Raw genomic sequence first — 24445 nt, 5'->3', positions numbered from 1 at the left:
GGATGCAGTAGCTCCCAAGGTGAGTGAAGATGATAAAGCAGCAGTGAACCATCTTATATGAGCAAATGGGAGATAATCATAGTCCCTGGGTTATGATCGGAGTCTCCAAACACCCAATGGGCAGTCATGGGAAAGAAGCATCTGTCTTGTTCTATGAAGTCCCAAGGTATAGAACCAAAAGGTGGATTAGAGACATACTTAACCCAACATAAAAACTGCTTACAACAGCCAGAGTGGTCCAAAAATAGAGTATGTGGGCTTGGGAAGTGGTGAGTTCTCTATCACTGGAAATGTGCAAGCATGTGGTGTACTACTGTGTTGCAGGTATATAATCAAAGGGATTCAAGTATCTGATTAGGCAAGAGAAGGCATGAGTCTGAAATTTTTCACAATAGGAAAAAAAAAGCTGTTTTAAAACATTCCCCTTCAAAGAAAAAAAAAATTCCCCTTTGTTAGGTCAGTAAATGCTTCAAAACGAGAAAAAAGGGACTAAGCCAACAAAGAACTCAGTATCATTTTTAAAAATCAAAAGTTCCCCTCACAAAATGCACAGAGGACAAAATCTGTCAAACTAGGTGGAGTGTTTGTGGCAAACTGGCCAGATGATACCGAAGGTAATTGGCATCAGGCATTATTTTTGGTGTTTGGTCAAACGCTCTTCAGAGGCCAGCAACAAAGGCAAGGGAGGAAAGTAAGAGGGTAAACAATGGGCCGTGATCGAGAGGCAGCCGGTCCCCACCACAAAACTGCCATCTGCTACTGACATCAATCCTTCAAGGGGCAGCTTCAGGCAAACAATGTATCGGGGACACTGGGCCTGGAAGAAAACCAGCTGCCTTCACATTTCCCACCTTGTGACCTTGGGCAAGTCATTTAACACTACAAGGCCTCAGTTTCCTCATCTCTAAAACTGAGCTCCTACAGACCCTGTCTGTATTTTGTGTAGGCCAAGAGTGGTGAGGTCTGGGAGTGAGCCATGGAAACAGTTGAACCCTTGAACACACATCAATAGTTATGATGATGATGATGAACAAAGAGAATTTTGACAGAAAAGATTCCGGACAATTTCGGGTGCAATAGCATCCTGACCTAAATTGTGTGGGTGTCAACCCTGAAGGAATAAAATCAAACTCTTTTAACTAGAATGCAGAGACATTTAGAGTCTGGAAGAGACAAGATCATTTGGACAAATTTCCTGCTGAAATGCATTACCTTGTCCTTGCTAATTAGTTGTTAAAATAAAGGCAAAAAATAAAAAGTAAAAGAATCAGCCAGAGCTATAAATGCTTAATTGATCCTCAAGCAAAGTTCAGGGGCCCAGTGGTGGCAATCCTTCAAAAATGAGACGAGCACATTTTCTACCAAGACGATGCTTATAAAAACTCCAGACTGTCCCAAACTCACCATACCCTTCTCTCTTATGGCATTTTTCAAGGGAAACTCAGTTTTAAAAAACAGTAATAATCAGCCAGTCTTACAAAACATAAACTTCCTAAAAAGTGTGCAGGCAAAGGCTGAAACCAGGCTTTGTATTGAATACTCGAGAGAATTCAGATCTCTGACCAATAAAGGGCAGGTATCTAAATTTTCAGGAACGCTGAAACATTGTAAATCACTGTCTTCTACACTGAACTGAAAACTAAAGAGGAGGAGCCCAGGGAAGAGCAGGGTTTTCTGCTCATTTCTTCCTGGGGTCTACTGAGAGGTGATCAGCACGCCAGGTTTGAGCAGAACTGAAAGGCACAAGACGGTTGGCGAGACTGGAAAAAAACAAAGCTCTCCCCTGATGGCTGCTCCCCTCCCAAAGTTTCCCAAGCATCTGAAGCGTGTACAGCAGCTGTGATGCGCAGCCTCCCACCGCTCCTGTGGAGGCCACCCCACTTCCTGGGTCACTGAGCCTTGAGCTGCAGCAGCACCTAGAAACAGGTGTGGAACATCAGGTTGCCGGAGCCCCAAATAACCAACTTGCTCAACAGTCCACCTATAACCTCAGGGGCAGGCATCAACAGCCCCGAAGATGTATTTTGTCTTTACTCTTTCTTCAGGAGACCACAACACACCCTGTGTTGCAGCAAGGAGAACTGTGACCAGAAAGAAAACATATGCCAAGAGGCCAGGCCCAGTCTTCTCTTAGAGTACATCCCAAGAGAAAGGGTGAGCATGGTGGATGGTGCTTTCAGGTTTTCCTTGCCAAGGCTGAGCCTAGAACTCATGAGGGTGGGAGAAGCTCCAGTCTGGCCTAAATAAGGATTCTGCCTGAATCTGTCTATACGATTGTGTCCGGTTTCCTCTCTCCCCTTGCTAGTGTGGATTTAGAGGAGTGTGTACCCAGTGAGTAGCACTAAAGCTGGAACAAGCAGTCAGAGGTCACCTCATCCTCCTGGCAAGCTTTCCCTGACACTACGGAAGCCAGGCAGCACCTACCAGCCAGCACACTGAGCTGTTGGCTTTCAGTGAAGGCTGATGACCCTAAACGCTAGTGCACAGACGGTGATCGGGGCTGCACACTGTGAGACAATACATTTTCTGCACTGAGCTCGCTCTTTATGCCTAAATGCCTGCATTAGTTTGGATCAATATGCTCCATAACAGTTAATCCATGGCAACCCAGTCCAGCTGAGAGTCACCGACAAAGAAGTGCAGCCCAGGGATGCTGCTTCCCTGAGCACATGCATGTGAATTCCAGCCCAGAGAAAGGGACAGAGGCAAAGCAATGACAAAAACCAGAAAGGAGAGAGAAAAAAACCCAGATCATTAAAAAAATAAATCAAATTAAGGGGTTTTTTGCATGGCGGGGGGAGGAGGCAGTGACTGTCAAAATGGCCTTAGAGTGACATGTCATGGCCAAGATGATGGAGTATCCGCGACACTCCTAAAGCAGGGCGTAGGATCCTCCTCACACACCTGCAATGCAGTGATCGCCGCCCGTTCTACAATCCATACTCCCAGCGCCAGCGCTCTCTGCAGTTGAAACCAGTCCGGACTTGTGCGGCTGCCACTGTTCCTCCTCACAATAAGATTATTGATGCATAACAGCATTTCATGATGGCAGGGAGGAAAAGGGAAAAAAGCCAAAGCAAGAGAAGAAGGAAAGGGGAGGGGAGGCATGACTCCCCAGCCCAAATCTCACCTTTTATTTGGGCTTCATATTCGGCAATGATCTCTTTGTCTTTCTTGAACTTAGTTTGAGATGACATCTTCCAATGTGGCCAAAGGCACTGACAGGCTGTTGGATTTATTGCTCCTTTTCTTCCCGAGTCCTCGCTCCAGCCCTGGTAATCACACGGCTCTGGTCGATTTCACAGGTGTAGGGACAAATCTCTTTCACTGGCTGCAGAGCCAGGGGAAAAAAATCCCTCTTGTTCTCAGAGGAAAATTCTCTTTACTCGCTGAAAAATGTCTGTAGTAGCTTGGTCTGGCCAAGTCCTCTTGACCAGAAGAAGAACCACCACCCTAGGAGCACGGTAACCTGCCTGATATTTTCAAGATTTTTCTTCCAAAACAATAATATAACCGAGAGCGCTCACTCACCACACACACACACACACACACACACACACACACACACACACACACACACTTATGGGTGTACTCACACACTCATCCGGACATGCACACACACAGTTGTGAAGCACACACACACCCTCACACCCGCTTACCCGCTCACACACACACACACACACACACACACACACACACACACATCCACGAGAGGCGCGGCACCTCCTTGGTCCTGCAGTCAGCCTCCGGCTGGCTTTCGAAGGCTCTCTGCTAAGGAGATGGTCAGGTTGCCAAAGAGCCGGTCATCTCGCATCCTCCCTCCCTTCTGCGCCTTTGGTCCGATGTACAGTGAGGCTCAAAGCCAGGAGAGCGAGGTGGAAGTTCTCCTGCTGCAAGGCTTAAGCTCGGGGTGAACAGGGGGCCGGACTGCTCGCCCTGCGGGGCTGGCCAAGCGCTCCCCCCACCGCTCTCGTCACCAAGCTCCACCTCCCGGATTTTATAACAACTGACACATTGTAGCCTACAGGAGAGCAGAACTCACTGCAAGCAAAAAGGGGAAGAAACATTCACAAAAGGGAAGGAGGCAGGAAAAAGAACTGGGCTGGGGAGGCCTGAGAGGCCCCTGCAAACTCCTACCATTAGTAGTTGGGTTAGGGATTTTTCCTCCAAAAACTCCAAAAGGTCCACCTTTTCTTTGCAACATGCAATAATTCAATTTCTCAAAGCAATGGCTATGTGACAGTTTGTCACTCTGCCGGATCGTCTAGCAGAGGAGAGGGGCTGACCCATGTAGGCAACCTCATTAATATTTGTTGAGCATTATGGGGTGGCAGGGACAATGCCAGGCGTCTCAGACACACAGCTTTGCACAGCTGTTGGGAGCAGGCTTGCTGGAAACCCAGCCACCTCAGGGTCTCGTGGGGCTTTGGGCAAATCAATAACTCATTGAGCCTCAGTTTCCTCACCAGTAAAATGGGTTCTCTTTGGGGGCTTTTTCATTCTTTCTTTCAACAAATATTTACTTTACGCTTAATACAGGTCAGGCACCTTTCTGGGTATGGGAACACAGCAATGATCAAACTAGCCCCCGCCAAAAAAAAAGAAAAAAAATCCCCACCCTCCTGGAGCTCCAGGGTGTCCACATCACCCAACTCTGGGAAGTCAGCACCAGTCATGGTAATATTCTCAGTAAAAGCAGCCCCGAGCAGAACTCAGAATGCATTGTGAATGATGCCTCCTGGAGTTGTGCAAGGCGAGAGGCCCTGGGAGGGGAAGATGAAAGATAAACAAGATGAGAAAGTTATATAATATGGTAGAAGATGATAAGTGCTGTGAGGAAAAAATATTGCAGGGTAAGGGCCTTCCGGAATGAGGGAGCTCTTGGAGGCTCAAGTAAGAATGTGAGGCTGAGCTTAGTGCAGAGCCTGGTAATAAGTAAGTGAGAGCAATTCTTATTAACCATGATATCCCTCAACAACCTCACAGCATAGTATATGTGAAGGAACAGAGGCACAGGTATGGGAGGTGACTTACCCAAAGTCACCAGCATTCAAACCTAGGCTGTCTGACCCCAGATTCTGCCCGTGCAGATGTGCAAAGTCTCCTGCATTCTACTGGAGATTAAACCCATTTCACATGCAGTTAAGGCAGAATAAGATCTGTTCTGTAAAAATGAAATCAAGCACTACAGGGTTGCTGCCACTGGAATTTCACATATTAAGATGGTCCTTAACATGTATTGTCCCCCGAATGTCGTATTTTCACAAATTTCTCAAAATAATCTTCCATTTGCCTTTTTCTGAGTGCATAATGAATGACTTGATTTGGGTTCAGAAGGAAATAGGTTATCCATGCCAGTCCATTGAGGCTTCCTAGAGAAAGTGACAGCTGCAGCCATTCTCCCCAGGTCGGCATGGGGAGGTGAGGGGCACTCAGTACGAGCTGGAGCAAACAGTACAAGCCACAGTTGGGAATGCATGAGATCTGCTTGGAAAAAGCAAGCGAGAAGTCCACAGGGCTTATTATAGCTTTGTGCCCAGAGACAGGAGGTCACAGAGTTCACAGGTAGATGCCACTGGCCCACAGCCATCACCATTACCCCCCGCCTCTCCCTTCCAATAGACACACTCAGGCCCTCTGCAGTCACCCTTTGGACCATTTTAAAACAGTGAAAGCCACATGTCACCTGAGAAAGATGTGCTCAGAGATTAGCATCTCTGCCTCAAGCCTAGACTCTCAAAGGAAAATGGGAGCTAGTATCATGCATTTGGGGATGTGACAAACTGGATTCCCTGCCTGGCTCTGCCACTGACCAGCTCTGAACACTAGAGCAAGTGACTTAAACTGCTTGTTGCCTATTTGAGGCAGGAACTAGCAAATGTCAGCTATTCTCTTCATTACTAAAATTTAAAATCCACAAAGATTTCTGGGAGACCCATGTGTAAGGACCTGAGCCAGAGAAATGTCGCAAAAAGCCATATAAAACTGAAATGAAGTATGGTATAGAGCTAGGTGCTGAACAACAGAAGCAGCTGGGCTGCGGCATAAGACAGGTGGTGGGGCTTCCCTGGTGGTGCAGTGGTTGAGAGTCTGCCTGCCGATGCAGGGAACACGGGTTCCTGCCCCTGTCTGGGAGGATCCCACATGCCGCGGAGCGGCTGGGCCCGTGAGCCATGGCCACTGGGCCTGCGCGTCTGGAGCCTGTGCTCCGCAACGGGAGAGGCCACAACAGTGAGAGGCCCGCGTACCGCAAAAAAAAAAAAAAAAAAAGACAGGTGGTGGTTTAAATTCTGGCTCTGCCATTCCAGCGTGTTGGGGGGTCTTAGGTAGCTTCTGTGCCTTCACTGAGTCTCAGTTTCCTCGTCCGTAAAATGGTGGGAATCTCACTCTTTGCACAGGATCCAGTGTGATCATGGGTTTAAAGTGCCTGGCACATAGCAGAGGTCCCATGCAGTATTTCTTTTTGGGGTTCAACCATGCTGGGTCTAGGACCAGAGATGGGGCTCCACACATGCCTGGGTTGGAAGCAGGAAGGGAGGAAAAAGAAAAAGGGAAAAAGAAAAAAAGCGTTGTGCCCCCTGTGAATACATCATAACACACCGTGAACCCACAGCATCCAGAATCTTCCTTCCCCAAGAAGAGGTGGTATGACCTGCTCTTTTCCTTCCACTCCTCCCCACAGTTCACCCCAATCTCCCAGCTGCCCTCTGTGACATTCTCTTCCATGTGGCCACTTCTTCCTCGCTATATGAGAACCAACTGCCATACCTGATAATTACCCTTCACATGGAAGAAACAGAAACCAGATTGCTCCAAAAATAAATGTGGTAGGCGGCAGGGCCAGGGGCTCTGCCACGTGATTTGATCTGTGCCAGCCCCACCCCCCAAGGATGGGAATAGCCCCTGGAGGGTATATTTCACTTCCCTCAGGCTCATTTCCTGGATTCTTTTAGATATTCCTGAATTATACTAATAGCTAATATTTATCAAGCCCTCACTCCATACAGGCACTGGGCCAAGTATTCTATATAGGTTTTATCACTGACATAGATCTTACCACTGGGTCAGGTGCTGTAATCATCCTTGTTTTACAGATGGGGAAACAGGGGGACAGAGCAGTGAAGCAATTTGCCCAGGATCACACAACTGAATTGCATGCAAGCCCACATCCGGCCATATCAGAGCCCAAGGACTCAACCAGTACCCAATTCTATCCCAGAGCAATCAGCGTAGGAATAATTGCTGTCAAGTAGTAACATTTTTCTTCAATCAATATAGTGTTCAACCTGAAGTCTGCCATTAAAGAAAGAATTTAGAGTTTAAAATATAAGGAAAACATGTCACAAACAGCCATTGATGAAGCTTAAATCACAATTACAGCTGAATAACACAAAACCCACTGAACTGGTTTCTTTTCCTGGTAGAAAAAAAAAAAAAAAAAAAAGACTCTACTTGGAGGAAGAATGACCAGAATAGTTTTTAGTTTAAGGCAATTTTATTTTTCTGATCAAATATGAAACACTCCCAAGATGACTAATAAGAGTTGATATCTTTTGTGACATTCTCCAATGATACCAATTAATGCATCCTTGGCTGGCTTGGTAAATAATTCTGCCCTTCAATCTCTGCTCTGCAAAATGAAAGCAACAGCAGAACTCAGCTAGTTAGTGCCAGAATTTGATATAGTTAATAGTGACGATAATAACATGCCTTGTCTGTATATATATACTGCTTTATATTCTATAAAGCCCTTTCATATCGTTTCTCTTATTTGGTCCTCACAGTAACTCGGGGTGGGGAGGGGGTGGGGGGAAGAGGGGGGCAAGTGCGGCTGTTTTTAATCCCTGTTTGATAGGAGTAGATAAGTTGCAGGGTTTTGTTTGTTTGTTTGTTTGTTTTTGCGGTACACGGGCCTCTCACTGTTGTGGCCTCTCCCGTGGTGGAGCACAGGCTTCAGACGTACAGGCTCAGTGGCCATGGCTCACAGGCCCAGCCGCTCCGCGGCATGTGGGATCTTCCCAGACCGGGGCACGAACCCATGTCCCCTGCATCGGCAGGCGGACTCTCAACCACTGCGCCACCAGGGAAGCCCAAGTTGCAGTTTTAATGGAAGAATTATTTTATAACCTCAAGTATAATGATGGCCTTCCTGGGACTTCCCTGGCAGTCCAGTGGTTAAGACTCTGTACTTCCAATGCAGGAGGTATGGCTTTGAACCCTGGTGGGGGAACTAAGATCCTGCATTCTACACAGTACATGCTTAAAAAAAAAATTAAATTAAATTAAAAAATAATGGCCTTCCTAACTGTGTCACAAAACCCATAAGCCATAAGAGCCTGAAAGATTCAACTACATAACAATTGTTTCAAAATTCTGCCTGGCCAAAATCACAAGCAAAGTCAAAGACAAACTGCAAACTGAGAAAGCATGTTTGCAACACCTATCACAGGCCAAGGACTAATTTTCCTAATATACAGTTCAAGCAGATACTTGTACATGAATGTTCTAGCAGCACTGTTCACCATAGCCAAAAGGTGGAAATAATCCAAATGTCCATCAACAGACGAATGGATAAGTAAAGCATGTTCTATATGTATAATGGAATATCATTCAGCCATAAAGAGGAATGAAACACTGATGATGCTACAATCTGGATGAATCTTTGACACATTATGCTAAGTGAAAGAAGACAGACACAAAAGGTCTCATATTGTATGAGTCCATTTATATGAAATATCCAGAAAAAATAAACCCATAGAGATAGAAAGTAGGTTAGTGGTTGCCAAGAGCTGAGGGAGGTGGAGAATGGGGAGTGACTGCTTAATGGATACGATTTGGTGATGATGAAAATTCTTTGGTACTAGATAGAAGTGATGGTTGCACAACATTGTGAATGTACTAAATGCCACCAAATTGTACACTTTAAAGTGGTTAATTTTATCTTCTGTGAATTTCAGTTCAATATAAAATAAATACCAAAAAATGTTCCTTCAAATCTACGAGAAAAACACCAACAGTCCATTAGAAAAATCAGTAAAGAATATGAATAACAGTTCACAGAAAGAGAAAAACATATGAAATGCTAATCAACCTCATTCATAATGAACATAAATCAGGCATGGCTGGGTCCAGGAGCTCTAACAATTTCAAGAGGACACACCTTTCTCCAACTCACCATTCTGCTTTCCTGTATAGTGGCAGACTCTCCCCATAAGATGGCAAAGGTGGCCCCCAACAGTCCAGGCATACATTCTTCAAGCTGGCAATTCTGGCAAAGAAGGCAAAGTCCTTCCCAGGAATTCCAGCAAAAGCCCCAAGAATGGTCAGCTGAGCCAAGCTGGGGCCCATGGCTATGCTTGAACCAATTAGTATGGCCAGAGGGATAGAATATTCTGCTTGGTCAGGCCTGGATCATGGGCTTGCCCAAGGAGCTGCAGGATGGGTCAGATCCAAACAATCCACGTGGCCCAAGAGATTCCCAAAGAAGAATCAGGGTGCTATTCCAGAAGAAGGAAGAATGGATGCTGGATGAGCAATCAACCTGTGTCTGCTATGAAAAGGATGTGGGAAAGAAGAAAGGGGGATTCACAGAAAAGATCCTTGGGAAATGTGATAAAGCAGCTTGAAATTATCCAGCTTTGTTGTTTATAAAGCACATTCTCATCCATTATCTTGATCCTCACACAGCCCTTTGAGATAGGTAATATCACTCCCATTTTACAGATGAGGAAATGAAGGCACAGGGAGGTTGAATGACTTTCTCAACCTCCCATGGCTAATAAATGGGAGCCAGGCAAGAAACCAGGACACCTGATCCCACATCCGATGTTCTTTCCCCACCCATATAGGCACCAGACCCTACGAGAGACACTGAGATACACACAGGAACCCTCAAGCCTCAGGCACATGCCCACTTGGCTCTGTTAAGAAAAGGGGAGGGCTTCCCTGGTGGCGCAGTGGTTGGGAGTCTGCCTGCCGATGCAGGGGACACGGGTTCGTGCCCCGGTCCAGGAAGATCCCGCATGCCGCGGAGCGGCTGGGCCCGTGAGCCATGGCTGCAGAGCCTGCACGTCCGGAGCCTGTGCTCTGCGACGGGAGGGGCCACAACAGTGAGAGGCCTGCATACCACAAAAAAAAAAAAAAAGAAAAAAGAAAAGGGGAGACTTAATCAGTCTCTTAGCAATCAGGACCTGTCACTAAGCCTGAGGAGGGCTGCTAGGTGATGCTACAGAAGTCCTCTGGCTTTTTAAGAAGAGCAGTTCCTGATATGCAGCCCAGCTGTCCTCTTGTCCATCCAAAGGCTAGGCAGTCACAGGAACAGTGATTCACAGCTAGGCCTCAGAATCCTAATTCTGGAAGAACAGAAAGAAGGACTTGAAAACACTTGAGCCCTTGACTCATTGCCAGCAGAGTTTGCTCACTTCCAAGGATGATGAGGCATTTGGTCCACAGCCTCCATGGGGTTCGGGGGAACATTTATTCCACCTGAAGAGACCTTAGTTCAGTGAACACTTTGGCCATTCTCCCCATCTCTCACTTACTCCTCCCTAGAGGAGGAAAAGTGACTTAGCAGATTGGTAAATTTGGAAGGAGAGACTGAACTCACCCCCTTAATCTTCTCTTTTCAGGTCTGCATGCTTATAGGAAGTACCAAACTTGCAGTAGGAGAAGCAGGGCTAGCTCCTCCATAGTGGAGACACCTATGGGGGCCACAACCAGCTGGGAGAGTCTAATTCAGGAATAGAGAGTTAATTCGCCATTTTGGGCATGCACCTAATCCCTGTCCTCCACTGTAGCTTTATCATGAACAAAGCTTACGATTTAAGAAGTAGAATAACAAGTTTCTGGAGCTGGGTTGGAAGCCTGGTTCTACCACCTACTAGCTGTGTGACCATGGGCAAGTTGCTGGCTGGCACCTAGTAAGTCATATATGTGCTTGTTACATAAATAACAAGATAACCCTCTGCCTTTCTCCTTTATCTACTTCTCAGTTGGTTCAAAACTTGAAAGGGGAAGAATTGGGTTTGATATACTGACCCTATGAAAGTCCACACTAGAGAACTTATACCTTTTAAAGTTTTTTAATTCTAAGTTATGGGGAAAATCACAGCAATGCATAGTCACAGGTGCTTGGTCAGGTAGCCCAAAGTCTTAGTCTGTTCAGGCACTATAACAAAACACCACAGACTGAGTGGCTGATAAACAACAAACATTTATTTCTCACAGTTCTGGAGACTGGAAGTTTGAGATGAGGGTGCCAGCATGGTTGCCTGAGGGCCCTCTTCCAAGTCAGACTTCTCATGTATCCTCAGTAGGCAGAAGGAACTAGGGAGCTCTCTCAGGTCTCTAATATAAGGGCACTAATCCCATTTCTTAGGGCTCCACCCTCATGACCTAATCACCTCCCCAAAACCCCACCTCCTAATGCCATCACATTTGGTGTTAGGATTCCAACATGTGAATTTGGGGGAGACACAAACATTCAGACCACAGCACCAACCTACAAGGACTCAGGCCAGAGACTGCAGACCAACAGATGCCTGCCCAGGTCACAAGTCCTCAAGATCGGACAGGGTGTGAGGAGTGAAACAGGAGGCCATGAAACAAAAGCAGAAGGACAATATTCCAGGATCAGGACAAAGGGACTACTGGGGACTCCCAGAGACTCAGTCTTCTCATCTCTGCAATGGGAAAACGATATGAATTCTTAGAGTTCTTGAGAGGATTAAATGAGATAATGAATGAGAGGTCTTATGCTGTTGATGTGAGGAATTATTGAAGTACCCACTGAGCCTGTATATGTGGTTAACAAGTGTGTCCTGACCATCTTAAATACCCTCTATTGAGTACTGGGAGAAGAAAGAGATGATGTGACTTGATCAGGGTGTTACAATTCATAAATGCTGGAGCTGGGCTCTAAACCTAGGTCATCTAACTACTATTGAATACATCATGCAGGCCATCAGCTGTCAGTGGATTCCAGGGTAGGAAGTAGGGAACCCGTGTCAAATCCTCACCTCGTCTTAGAGTTATAAACTGAATGTTTGTAACATCCTCCAAATTCATATGTTGAAGCCCTAACCCCCACTGTGATGGTATTTGAAAGTGGGGCCTTTGGGAGATACTTAAGGTTAGATGAGGTCATGAGGGTGGGGCCTCATGATGGGATTAGTGCCTTACAAGAAGAGACACCAGAGAGCTCTCTCGGCAACACTCTCTCTCTCTCAGTCTCTCTCACTCTCTCTTCCCCCAAACCCCTCCTGTGTGTGAAAACACAGCAAGAAGGTAGCTGTCTGCAAGCCAGGAGAAGGTCCTAATGGAAACCAGCCCATGCTCACACCTAACCTTGGCCCTCCAGCCTCCAGAACTAGGAGAACATAAATATCTATTGTTTAAGCCACTCAGTATGGTATTTTGTTACGGTAGCCTGAGCTAAGACACTCAGGTTAGGAAGCCTAAAGAATGGCTGATTCAAAATAATGATAATAATGGGAAAAAGAAGGATAAAGAGAATGAAAGCAGCTACACTAAGGGATATGAATTGAAAATTTTTATTAACTCATACACTTACTCATTCAACAAATATATCTTAAACATTTCATATGAGCTAAGCATACAAAGAGCTAGACACAATCACAGACCAGATGGACATAGTCCCAACTGACATGGGGATCTTAGTTTAATTGAGGAGACAGGTAAACAAGCAATTATAGCTAAACATGAGGAAAAAATACAGGGTTCCATGGGCTCTCATGGTAAATGCACCTGACCTACACTTGAAGAGCCAGAGATGACTTCTCAGAGGTGGAAATTTCTAAGCTGAGCCTAGAAAGAGAGAGAGCTGAAGACAGCAAGTCCAAGACAGAGAGGGAAAGTGTTTTGAGCATGTGGAGTGGCATGAGCTAAAAGGTGATGATCAGTGTAGGTGGAGTCTGAGCTCAAGGTGGAGCCTGAAGGATATGATCCCGGAGAGGAACGTGGGCCACAGTGTGAAGAGCCTCCTAAGCCATGTTAACAAGTTTCAAGTTTAGCTGAGGTTCAGTCGGGAGCCTCTGAAGGGAACTGACCTCAACAGATTGGCCTTTCCAAAAAGGTGACTCCACTGACAATGAGGAAACTGGGCTAGAATAGGCAAGACAAGGAACTAGAAAGCAGAGGAGAGGCTGTTAGCATCATCTAGGCGAGCTATAAAGGGAGTTAGACAAGATAATGCCACGTACTGCGGTGCTCTGAAGACTGGGTCCTTCACAAATGTTGCTTCACTGTATCCTTGCATCAGTGACAGCATACACTGGGTACTATTATTGTACCCATATTTTCAGATGAGGAATTATCTCCTACAGAGCTACCCTTCTGGGGATAGCTACCTTAATAGCCTCCTTCCTGGTCCCTCTGCCTCCAGTCTAGCCTCCTTACAATCCATGATCCACCCAGAAGCCAGAGTGAGCTTGTAACATATAAATCAGATCCTGATGCGTCCCTCTAAATACCCTGCAATAGCCTCCCATCACACTCTTCCCCATGACCCATGCAACTGGGCCTCTGCCTTGCCCCTGACCCCATACTGCTCCCCCTCTGGCTCCCTACTCCAAGCCACAGCAGCTTTCTTACACTTCTGGAATGCTCCAAGGACTTGCTGTTCACCCAGCTCCCTCCAGGGTCACCCAGCTCCCTCCAGGACCTTGGCCCGTGTGTCAAGGCATACAGGGGCTCAGTGGACACTTCAATAATTCTCAGAGAAGCCCACCCAAACCACCCTACTCAAAAGGCAACTCTAGCCCATTCCCGTTTTGTTTTCTTCATAGTGTCACTACATCTGACGTTACCTTATTTACCTATATGATTGTTCACTTAATGACCCTCTGCACCCCACCCACTCTATTCCAGTGGGTCTGATGGACCTTTCTGCAGTGGCAGAAATGTTCTTTACCTGTACTGATCGATACAGTGACCATTAGCCTATGAGCACTTGAAATGTGCACATGTGCCTGAATAACTGAATTTTCAATTTGATTTTGTTTTAATGAGTTTACATTTAAATTTCATGGTTACTGTATTGGACAGAGCGGCTCTAGAGTATAAGCTCTCAGAAGGCAGGGACCACGTCTCACTATGTCTCCTGTGCCTAAACAGTACCCGACATTTAGTAGGTGCTCAATAAAAAATTCTTGAGTGAATGGACAAAGATATGAACAAGTGAACAATGAAATCCCTTCTGACCTCCTCTTGGCTCTGCTCTCCACCTCTCTCTAGAGGCCCTGAGGCTTCCCTCCACCCAGCTCAGGACAGGCGGTTTCTTTGCTGCAGGGACCTCAGGCATTTGGCAGAAACACCAGGTGCCAGAGCAGCAGAGTCAATTACTCCCTCCACTGCACTCCATTTGGAGCTGAACACCCGCTGTGAGGAGGTGGGATGGTAATGAGGCCTCATGAGGCCCCAGTAAATACTGCAGCTGTTTCTTATACAGCCATTCCGGCTTTAAGGAATGTGGAAGTGGTTCGGCCTATAAATCCATGTGAATCTCTTTATTTGTCTATTTTTCCTCCTCCTCCCTTGTCTAATGTTGGAAGGCACTGGGAGGGAGAACCAAGTCAGTGTCAGGTCAAGAGGCTGAATTCAATTAAAGTCTTATTTGGACCCAATCTCTTTTAGGAAATGAAATCAGCATTCAGCTGAATAATATATTTTTTGCAAGTTAGGGTCCCTCCTGGGCTCCATTTAGGCAGAAAGATAATTCAGAACAGACATTCAGTCTGGTCTTATTTCTGCAGAGTGAGGATTAGGACATCTACATGATCCCGTGGCAATAAGACAAAGTCATACTTCCCCCTGTAATAGCCCCAAATGATGATTGAGAAAGATATGGCTTCCAAGGCCTCTGGAAAGCACTGCTTCACCTTGTTAACTGTGCCAGGACTGGATGGGAAAGGAGCAGACACTATGCTTTGAGACAGTACCAAATATGAGACCGAGAACAGACAATGGTTTAAAAGACAGGATAAACTGAGGTGGACTACGTGAAGGTGGCTCAAGTTGAACTTCCTGGAGAATCCATGTCATTCACGGGCAGTGGATGCTGTAAGGGGTCTGGTTTCTCTAGGGGTGTGAAAGGAAACTCTTGGGCCTGCTCTAAGAGGCTGACATGGAGGGACAAAAAAAGGTATGACTACTGTATACTTCATGGCACATCTCTGAGAACTGCCAGGCCAGTGGTCTGAGATGCTTCAGGAAATAAACTGCATTTTCTCTGTGGTTTAGAAACTGTCCTTAACCTGGGGAAGACTCTGTTATAGCAGGAGACAGGGGACATATCCTCATATGCAATCTGGACAATGGCCAGGCTCTAGAGTATCAGATGCTCAAAAAATTATAATAACAGTAATAACAGTTACCATTTAGGAAGCCCCAACAAGATGCCAGCCTCTGTGCAAAGCTATTTTCTACATTATGTCAATGAATTATCACAGCAACTCTCGAAGAGCTATAACCGTCCCCATTTCATAGGGTAAAAAGGGGGATGATTCAGAGAAGTTAAATCATCTGCCTTGTTGGAGAGGCCCATGTGGAAGTAACAGAGGGTGACCTCTAACTGACAGGCAACAAGGAACTGAGGCCCTTAGTCCAGCAACCCATAAGGAACTGAGTCCTACCAACAACCACACAAGCTTAGGAGTGGATCTGCTATGGACTCAACTGTGTTCCCCCAAAATCCATACGCTGAGGCCCTAACCCCCAAAGTGCTAGTGTCTGGAGATGGGACCTTTGGAAGGTAAATTAGATTTAGATGAGCTCGTGAGTGTAGGGCCCTCATGAAGGGACTAGTATCCTTATAAGAGACCAGAGATCTTGCTCTCTCTCCCTCCACCATGTGAGGACACAGCAAGAAGGTGGCTGTCTGCAAGCCAGGAACAGAGCTCTCACCAGAGCCCACCTGGCCCCCTGACCTCAGACTTCCAGGCTCTGGAACTGTGAATGTCTGCTGCTTAAGCAACCCAGTTTGTGGTACTTTGTTATGGCAGCCCGAGTTCATTAATATAAGACCCTTCCCCAGTTGAGTCTTCATATGAGACCTCAGCACCAACTGACACCTCAACTGCAGCCTCATGAGAGCTCCTGAAGCAGAGGACCCAGGGAAGCCAAACCTGGATTGTTGATCCACAGAAACTGTGAGATAATAAATGTGTGTGTTTTTTGTTTTTTGTTTTTTTTGTGGTGCGCGGGCCTCTCACTGTTGTGGCCTCTCCCGTTGCGGAGCACAGGCTCCGGACGCGCAGGCTCAGCAGCCATGGCTCACGGGCCCAGCTGCTCCGTGGCATATGGGATCTTCCCAGACCGGGGCACGAACCCGTGTCCCCTGCATCGGCAGGCGGACTCTCAACCACTGCGCCACCAGGGAAGCCCAATGTGTGTGTTTTATGCCACATTTTGGGGGATAATTTGTTACTCAGCTACAGATAACTGATACAGTCACACAACCCATAAGTGCCTTATCTCTGACTCTAAATCAAATCAACATAGTTCCAAAACCCACTCACTTTGCCTTTCATGTTTTCTTCTATCACTCTCCCCAGAAGTGTCAATATAGGTACCTAATGCCCTGAAACAGTCTGACACTGCCCCCTTTCCTGATGCCCTGTCCACCAGGCATAGGAAAAGGATCATATACTCTCTAGAAGGCAGCACCAAGAGCGGAAAGCAGGCAGAATCTGGAGTTAGGTGATTTACATGGGAATCACAGCATTGCCAACACATCCCAACTATGTGACCTTGGGTAAGTTACTTTCCCAATCTGAGTCCTCAAGGCCATTTCTTTAAAGATAATTTCTTGTAAGATGACTATAAAGCCTTTATATGGAGGGATATACTCAGGACAACTGAGGATAAGGCCTGCCAGTCTGGAGTCTCCCACTGGACATAGTGCTCCTTAGTAGGGCTGGCTCATGAGGCAAGAGGGAGGGTTATTGTTCAACTATAACCAAGGACCCAGACAGTGTCCCCAACAGAGCCACATAGCTACCTTTCCTTCAAGATGTGTCCTCTGTCATTGGCAAGTCTGTGTCTGCCCACCTAGACTTCAGAAGACCAACTCTTATTTGGGAACGACAAGTGTCAGTCCTCTGCATCATTTGCCTGGATGAAATTGTTACGCACCAGACCTACACCAGACGAGGTCTGTCTGTAAATCTTCCCAAGTTCAACTGGAATCATTCCACCCAAACACATTTCCAGCACCATCATGCTAAATGGTGATGAGAGCCAGTAAAGGAAGCTGTCCACAAATGCGGTCGAGTTGGGAAGTAGATATCCCAAGAGAAGGCAAAAGCCAAAACAGGCCACATTTAGCTTCATTACTATACTTACATACCATACAAATTTTTCTTAGTCTGGATAAGTTAACTCATTAACTGTCATGACATAGTAATGTTTCCGATAAATTGTTACATGAAAAGGTAGAACGTAAAAATGTTAGCACAGCATGATCTCATCTAAGAAAGAAAGGAAAGAAAGAGAAAAACATTATAAGGAAATGGTTCTCAAATACTCATGTATCAGAGACACCTGGAGGACTTCCTTAAACACACTGCTGGGCGCTACCTGCAAAGTTTCTGACTCAGAAGGCCTGGGATGAGGCTAGAAATTTTGCATTTCTAACAAGTTCTCTGATGTTGTTAGCCTGGAGACTAGACTTTGAAAACCACTGCTGTAAGGAAATATGCCAAGATTCAGCGGTTACCTATGGAGAGTGGATCTAAGGACAATAATTTTTAATGCTGCATAATATTATTCTATATTTTCAAATGTTGATAATAAAAAGATATACTTTTCACATCCAGAAAAATACATTAGTATAAAGAACAGGGAAAAGTCGATTTTTAAAATATGTTTGTATCAAAAGAGTCAATCCTCTAGGCTTCCTTTTATGTAAAATTCAAAAGCAGACAAAACTAACCCATGATGATAAAAATCAGAGTCTTGGCAATGATTTTCAGGCTATGACACCTAAAGCACAATCAACAAAGTAAAAAATAAATAAGAGGACTAAAAAATGCTTCTGCACAACAAAGGAAACCATCAACAAAATGAAAAGGCAGGGCTTCCCTGGTGGTGCAGTGGTTAAGAATCCGCCTGCCAATCCAGGGGACACAGGTTTGAGCCCTGGTCTGAGAAGATCCCACATGCCGCGGAGCAACTAAGTCCGTGTGCCACAACTACTGAGCCTGCGCTCTAGAGCCCATGTGCCACAACTACTGAGCCCATGTGCCACAACTAATGAAGTCTGTGTGCCTAGAGCCCCTGCTCCGCAACAAGAGAAGCCACTGCAATGAGAAGCCCATGCACCGCAACGAAGAGCAGCCCCTGCTCGCCACAACTAGAGAAAGCCCATGCACAGCAACGAAGACCCAATGCAGCCAAAAATAAATAAATAAAATAAATAAACTTATTTTTTAAAAAAAATGAAAAGGCAACCAACAGAATGGATGAAAATATTTGCAAATCACCTCTCTGATAAGGTGTTAATATCCAAAATATATGAAGAACTAACAAAACTCAATAGCAAAAAACCAAATAATCCAATTAAAACTGGGAAAAGGACCTGAATAGACATTTCTCCAGAGAAGATATACAAATGGCCAACAGGTATATGAAAAACGCTCTCAACATCTTTAATCATTACAGAAACGCAAATCAAAACCACACTGAGATACCACCTCATGCCTGTTAGAATGACTATTATAAAAAAGATAAGATGGGTTTCCTTGGTGGCGCAGTGGTTGAGAGTCCGCCTGCCAATGCAGGGGACACGGGTTCGTGCCCCGGTCCGGGAAGATCCCACATGCGGCGGAGCAGCTAGGCCTGTGAGCCATGGCCACTGAGCCTGCACTCCGTAACGGGAGAGGCCACAACAGTGAGAGGCGTGCGTACTAAAAAAAAAAAAAAAGATAAGAGGTAACAAATTTCTGGCCAGGATGTAGAGGAAAGGAAACCCTTGTGCACTGTTGGTGGGAATGTAAATTGGTGCAGCCACTATGGAAAACAGTATGCAGGTTCCTCAAAAAATTAAAAATAGGGCTTCCCTGGTGGTGCAGTGGTTAAGAAACTGCCTGCCAATGCTGGGGACACAGGTTCCAGCCCTGGTCCGGGAAGATCCCACATGACGCGGAGCAGCTAAGGCCGTGTGCCACAACTACTGAAACTGTGGTCTAGAGCCTGCAAGCCACAACTACTGAAGCCCGCATGCCTAGAGCCCGTGCTCCGCAACAAGAGAAGCTTCCGCAACAAGAAGCCCGCACACCACAATGAAGAGTAGCCCCTGCTCGTAGCAACTTGAGAAAGCCCACATGCAACAACGAAGACCCAGCGCAGCCAAAGATAAATAAACTAAATTTTAAAAAAATTAAAAATAGAACTAGCATATGATACAGTAATTCCACTTCTAGGAATGTATCTGATGGAAACAAAAACACTATGTCAAAAAGATATCTGCTCCCATGCCCCCACTTTTCCTAGCAGCATTATTTACAGTAGCCAAGATCTGGAAACAACCTGAGTGCTGAATAGATAAAGAATGGATAAGGGACTTCCCTGGTGGCACAGTGGTTAAGAATCCACCTGCCAATGCAGGGGACACAGGTTCCAACCCTGGTCTGGGAAGATCCCACATGCCTCAGAGCAACTAAGGCCGTGAGCCACGACTACTGAGCCTGTACCCTAGAGCCCGCACACCACGACTACTGAGCCTACATGCTGCAACTACTGAAGCCTGTGCCCCTAGAACACATGCTCCGCAACAAGAAAAGCCATCGCAATGAGAAGCCCACACACCGCAACAACAAAAAGTAGCCCCCACTCGCCACAACTACAGAAAGCCTGCATGCAGCAGCAAAGACTCAACAGCCAAAAACAAATTAAAAAACAAAAAAGAATGGATAAAGAAGTTGTGGTATTTACATAAACTGAAATATTAATAGACCATAAAAAAGAAAGAAATCTTGTGGAATCTAAAAACAACAATAACAAAACCAAACTCAGGAAAAAGAGATCAGATTTGTGGTTACCAGAGATACAGGGGGTGAGATGGGGGGATTGGAGGAAGGTGGTCAAAAGGTACAAACTTCCACTTATAAGATAAATAAGTACTGGGGATGTAAGGTACAACATTGATGACTATAGTTAACGCGGCTGCAGAGTATATCTGAAAGTTAAGAGAGTAAATCCTAAGAGTTCTCATCACAAGGGAAAATTTTTTTTTCTTTTTTTTGTATCTGTATGAGATTATGGATAACTAAACTTGCAGCAATCATTTCACAACATATGTAAGTCAAGTCACTATGCTATATACCTTAAAGTTATACAGTGCTATATGTCAATTATATCTCAATAGAACTGGAAAAAAATTTTTTTTAATAAATCAGAACAGGAGTTGCCTATGGGGGTGGAAACTGACCAGGTGAGGTCACCAGGAACTTTTCAGAGTGATGGAAATGTTTCCTTGACTGGGGTGGTAGTTACTCAGGTGTATACATTTATCAAAACTAGTCTAATTGTATAATAAGATCTGTACATTTCTCTGTATGAAATTTAACTCATTTAAAAAACACTAAAAAAAAAACTATAGTAAGGAAAATATAGTGTTGTTTATACACATATAATACATCATATATACACATATACATAATACCTATAATCTTAACTATATAAAACTGGTATGTGCATAAGGCTAATCTGACCAGATAATAGCACAGCAAGTGAAAACAAGTAATTCAGAAGGAAGGCAGGGGTTTAAAATTTTATTTCTATTTTTGCTTTTTTAATATTGTTTGAGCAAGAGATTTTTAAAAAGTTAACAAGAACTCAACTCTTGTTTTGTTCATGCTGCTGGTACTGTGTGCTACCTTTCCAGGAAATGGCCTAAATCTTCCACCAGGAATTCCTGAGGACCAAAGCAGAGTATCCATACAGTGCCTGTGAGTCTGCTGTGCCACCAGATCCCCATCAGGACCGAGGCACTCACTCCCCAAGTGCCCAGGAGTGCTGGCTGTTGAGGGCTCCCAGTTACAACTCCCCTCAGGCCTCGACCTCAGCCAAGGACACCACTCACTCCACATTATGCCCCCTCCTCAGACACTTGCATCAATGACTGTGGCATAGGTGGTCCCGCCACACTTTGGACAACTCTGAAGGATCATTCCAGCTTCAGAGATTCCCAGGGATTGATTCTGCTGCCCTCACTCCCTCAGAGGTGTTGTTGCTGAGAGCAGTTCCGTAAACCTACAGATAAACTTCCGAAAGCTTGGGACAATTGCTTTCCCCATTGAACAAAAGGTACCATTTTGTAGGCTGAATTTCCATCACATCAGCCTGGCTAACAAGGCAAAATGAACCCTACAGCCAAAGCACGATGCCAAAAGAAGAAAGCACAGAATGGCAGAGGAGGGAGAGAAAAATTAGGAATGTACACCTCTGTCCTGTCTCCTGGAACATATGAAGTCCACAGGAAATATCTCAAGGCTGAGTGAACAGGGACTTCCCTGGTGGTCCAGTGGTAAAGAATCCGCCTTACAATGCAGGGGACTCGGGTTCAATCTCTGGTCAGGGGATTAAAGATCCCACATGCCATGGGAAACTAAGCCCACATGCCACAACTACTGAGCTTGCATGCCTCAACTAGAGAGCCTGCGTGCTGCAAACTACAGAGCCCACGAGCCCTGGAGCCGGCGCACCACAACTAGAGAGACGCTTGTGCACCGCAACAAAGACCCTGAGCACCAACGAAAGATCCCGCATGCCTCAACAAAGATCCCACGTGCCGCAACTAAGACCCGACACAGCCAAAACTAAATTAAATAAATAAATAATAAATAAATCTTAAAAAAAAAAAAAGACTGCGTGAACAAATAGGTACTATACACCTATCTCTTTCATGATGCTTCTCATATTGCAATCACAGCAGAAGATCATTTGCATGGAAGGTCTTAGACCTGCTCCATTCTGACATTACAGTAGTTCTGGAGTTTCGATAACTTAATGCCAAAATTTGTTTAGCTTGACAATGATCAAACTAAAGTCATTTTTACCTGCCACAGCAGATGAATGTTCAAAAACAGTCACAATTTCTGTAGCCACAAGTCCATTGCAATGCCATGGCCATTGTCTATGACAATCTACCTCTGGGCAGCCATCACCAGTCATTCACAGTCCACCAAATCACATCATCTCTTCACAGTACAAAATGTTGTCAGTCTTTACAGTGGTGTGATTTTTGAGTGAGTGATAACTTTTTTTTTTTAACTTAAGAAAACTTTTTTGACTGCAGTAAAATACACATAAGGTTTATCACCTTAACCATTTTTAAGTGTACAGTTCAGTGACATTAAGTATATTCACATTGCTGTGCTACCACCACCATCTATCTCAGGAACATTTTCATCACCCCAAACTGAAATCCTGTACCCACTCCCCAGCTCCTGGAAACCTTCATTCTACTTTCTGCCTCTGATTTTGACTGTTCTAGGTCTCTCATATAAGTGGAATCATACACTATTTGCCCTTTTGTGACTAGAAGGTTTCACTTAGCATAATGTCCTCAAGGTTCATCCATGTAGTAGCATGTGTCAGAATTTCATTCCTTTTTTAAGCCTAAATAATATTTCATTGTTTGTATAGACCACATTTTGTTTATTCATTCATCCATTGATGGACATTTGAGTTGTTTCCACATTTTGGCTATTGTGATTAATGCTGCTATGAACATTGTTGTATAAATATTTGTTCAAATCCCTGCTTTCAGTTCTTGTGTGTATATATCCAGAAGTAAAATTGCTGGATCATATGGTAATTCTATCTTTACTCTTTTAAGGAACTGCCATACTGTTTTCCACAGTGGCTGTACCATTCTACATTTCCATTAACAGTGTACAAGGGTTCCAATTTCTCCCCATTCCCACTAACACTTGTTATTTTCTGTTTTGATAGTAGCCGTCTTAATGGGTATGAAGAGATACCTTATCATGGTTTTAATTTGCATTTCTCTAGTGATTTGTGATGTTCAGCATCTGTTCATGAGCTTACTGGCCATTTATTTTTCTTCTTTGGAGAAATGTCCTATGTCCATTTTTTTTTAATATCTTTATTGGAGTATAATTGCTTTACAATGGTGTGTTAGTTTCTCCTGTATAACAAAGTGAATCAGCTGTATGTACACATATCCCCATATCCCCTCCCTCTTGCGTCTCCCTCCCACCCTCCCTATCCCACCCCTCTAGGTGGTCACAAAGCACTGAGCTGATCTCCCTGTGCTATGTGGCTGCTTCCCACTAGCTATCTATTTTACATTTGGTAGTGTATGCATGTCCATGTCACTCTCTCACTTCATCCCAGCTTACCCTTCCGCCTCCCCGTATCCTCAAGTCCTTTCTCTACGTCTGCGTCTTTATTCCTGTCTTATCCCTAGGCTATGTCAATTTTTTAATGAGGTTGTTTTTAATGCTGTTGTTGAGTTGTAGAAGTTCTTTATGTATTCTGGATATTAACCCTTTATCAGATAGATGATTTGCAAATATTTTTTCGCATTCTGTTCATTGCCTTTTCACTCTGTGGCCTTTGTTGCACATAAGTTTTAAATTTTGATGTAGTCCAATTTATCTATTTTTCTGTTGTTGCCTATGCTTTTGATGTCATATCCAAGAAATCACTGCCAAATTCAATGTCATGAAACTTTTCCCCTATGTTTTCTTCTAAGAGTTTTATAGTTTTAGCTCTTATATTTAGGTCTCGAATCCATTTTGAGGTGTTTTTTTTTTCATATGGTATAAAATAAGGGTCCAATTTCATTCATTTGCAAGTCAATATCCAGTTTTCCCAAAACTCTTTGTTGAAAAGACTGTCCTTTCCCCATTGAATGGTATTCAAACCCTAGCTGAAAATCATTTGACCATATATATGAGGGTTTGTCTCTGGGCTCTTTATTCCATTGGTCCATATGTCTGTCTGTAAGTGAAAGACCATATTCAATATCCTTTTAGAACAACTCTGATGTTCAGCCTCCCAGATTAAAGTCTTCCACTGAATCTGTTTCCATACATGCTCTTCCGAAAGACTGTACACTTCTTAGGAGCCAAGACCATGTCTAGTTTTTTTAACCTCAGTGCCTGGCACTATACCTGGCACATAGTAGGTGCTCCAAAAATATGTGTCCCAGATGTGGCAAGATCCCAGTGGGCAAGTTTTGTTCATCATATGCCCACCTTGAATGGGGACTCAGCATTTCAATGTATTCTCAAAAGAAATTAAACTCCGCAACACATTAATAAGCAATGTCTATTTTACCAAAGAATTGTTGGGGAGACAGAAAGGAAAGTTTACACTGCACATAGTGTGACGAGATTTCATAAAAGTTCCTTTAAATATTTTTCTTCTTTTCCCTCAAAGTCTTCTCCCCTGCAGT

The 24445-nt window shown here is 44.7% G+C and overlaps 1 protein-coding gene across 8 annotated transcripts in view; it reads right to left on the bottom strand.

The window, feature by feature from the left end:
* SRGAP3 (SLIT-ROBO Rho GTPase activating protein 3) overlaps nt 1-24445 on the bottom strand; it is a 333106-nt gene that overhangs the window by 250370 nt on the left and 58291 nt on the right. For 2 of the 8 annotated variants that reach the window (XM_060307407.1, XM_030840962.2), the window contains exon 1: nt 3131-3572. The exons of 2 other annotated variants lie outside the window; for them this stretch is intronic. In XM_060307407.1, the coding sequence (XP_060163390.1) occupies nt 3131-3197 (67 nt within the window). In that variant the 5' untranslated portion in view covers nt 3198-3572. Of the gene's footprint in view, nt 1-3130; nt 3577-3723; nt 3945-24445 lie in introns of those variants that run through there. 4 more of the 8 variants (XM_060307408.1, XM_060307409.1, XM_060307410.1 and 1 more) reach the window with 3 other exon arrangements.

The sequence above is a fragment of the Globicephala melas genome, chromosome 11 (genome assembly GCF_963455315.2).
Source record: "Globicephala melas chromosome 11, mGloMel1.2, whole genome shotgun sequence".
Lineage (NCBI taxonomy): Eukaryota > Metazoa > Chordata > Mammalia > Artiodactyla > Delphinidae > Globicephala > Globicephala melas.
The sequence above is the reverse complement of the archived record's forward strand: the minus strand, read 5'-3'. Positions and strand labels throughout refer to the sequence as shown.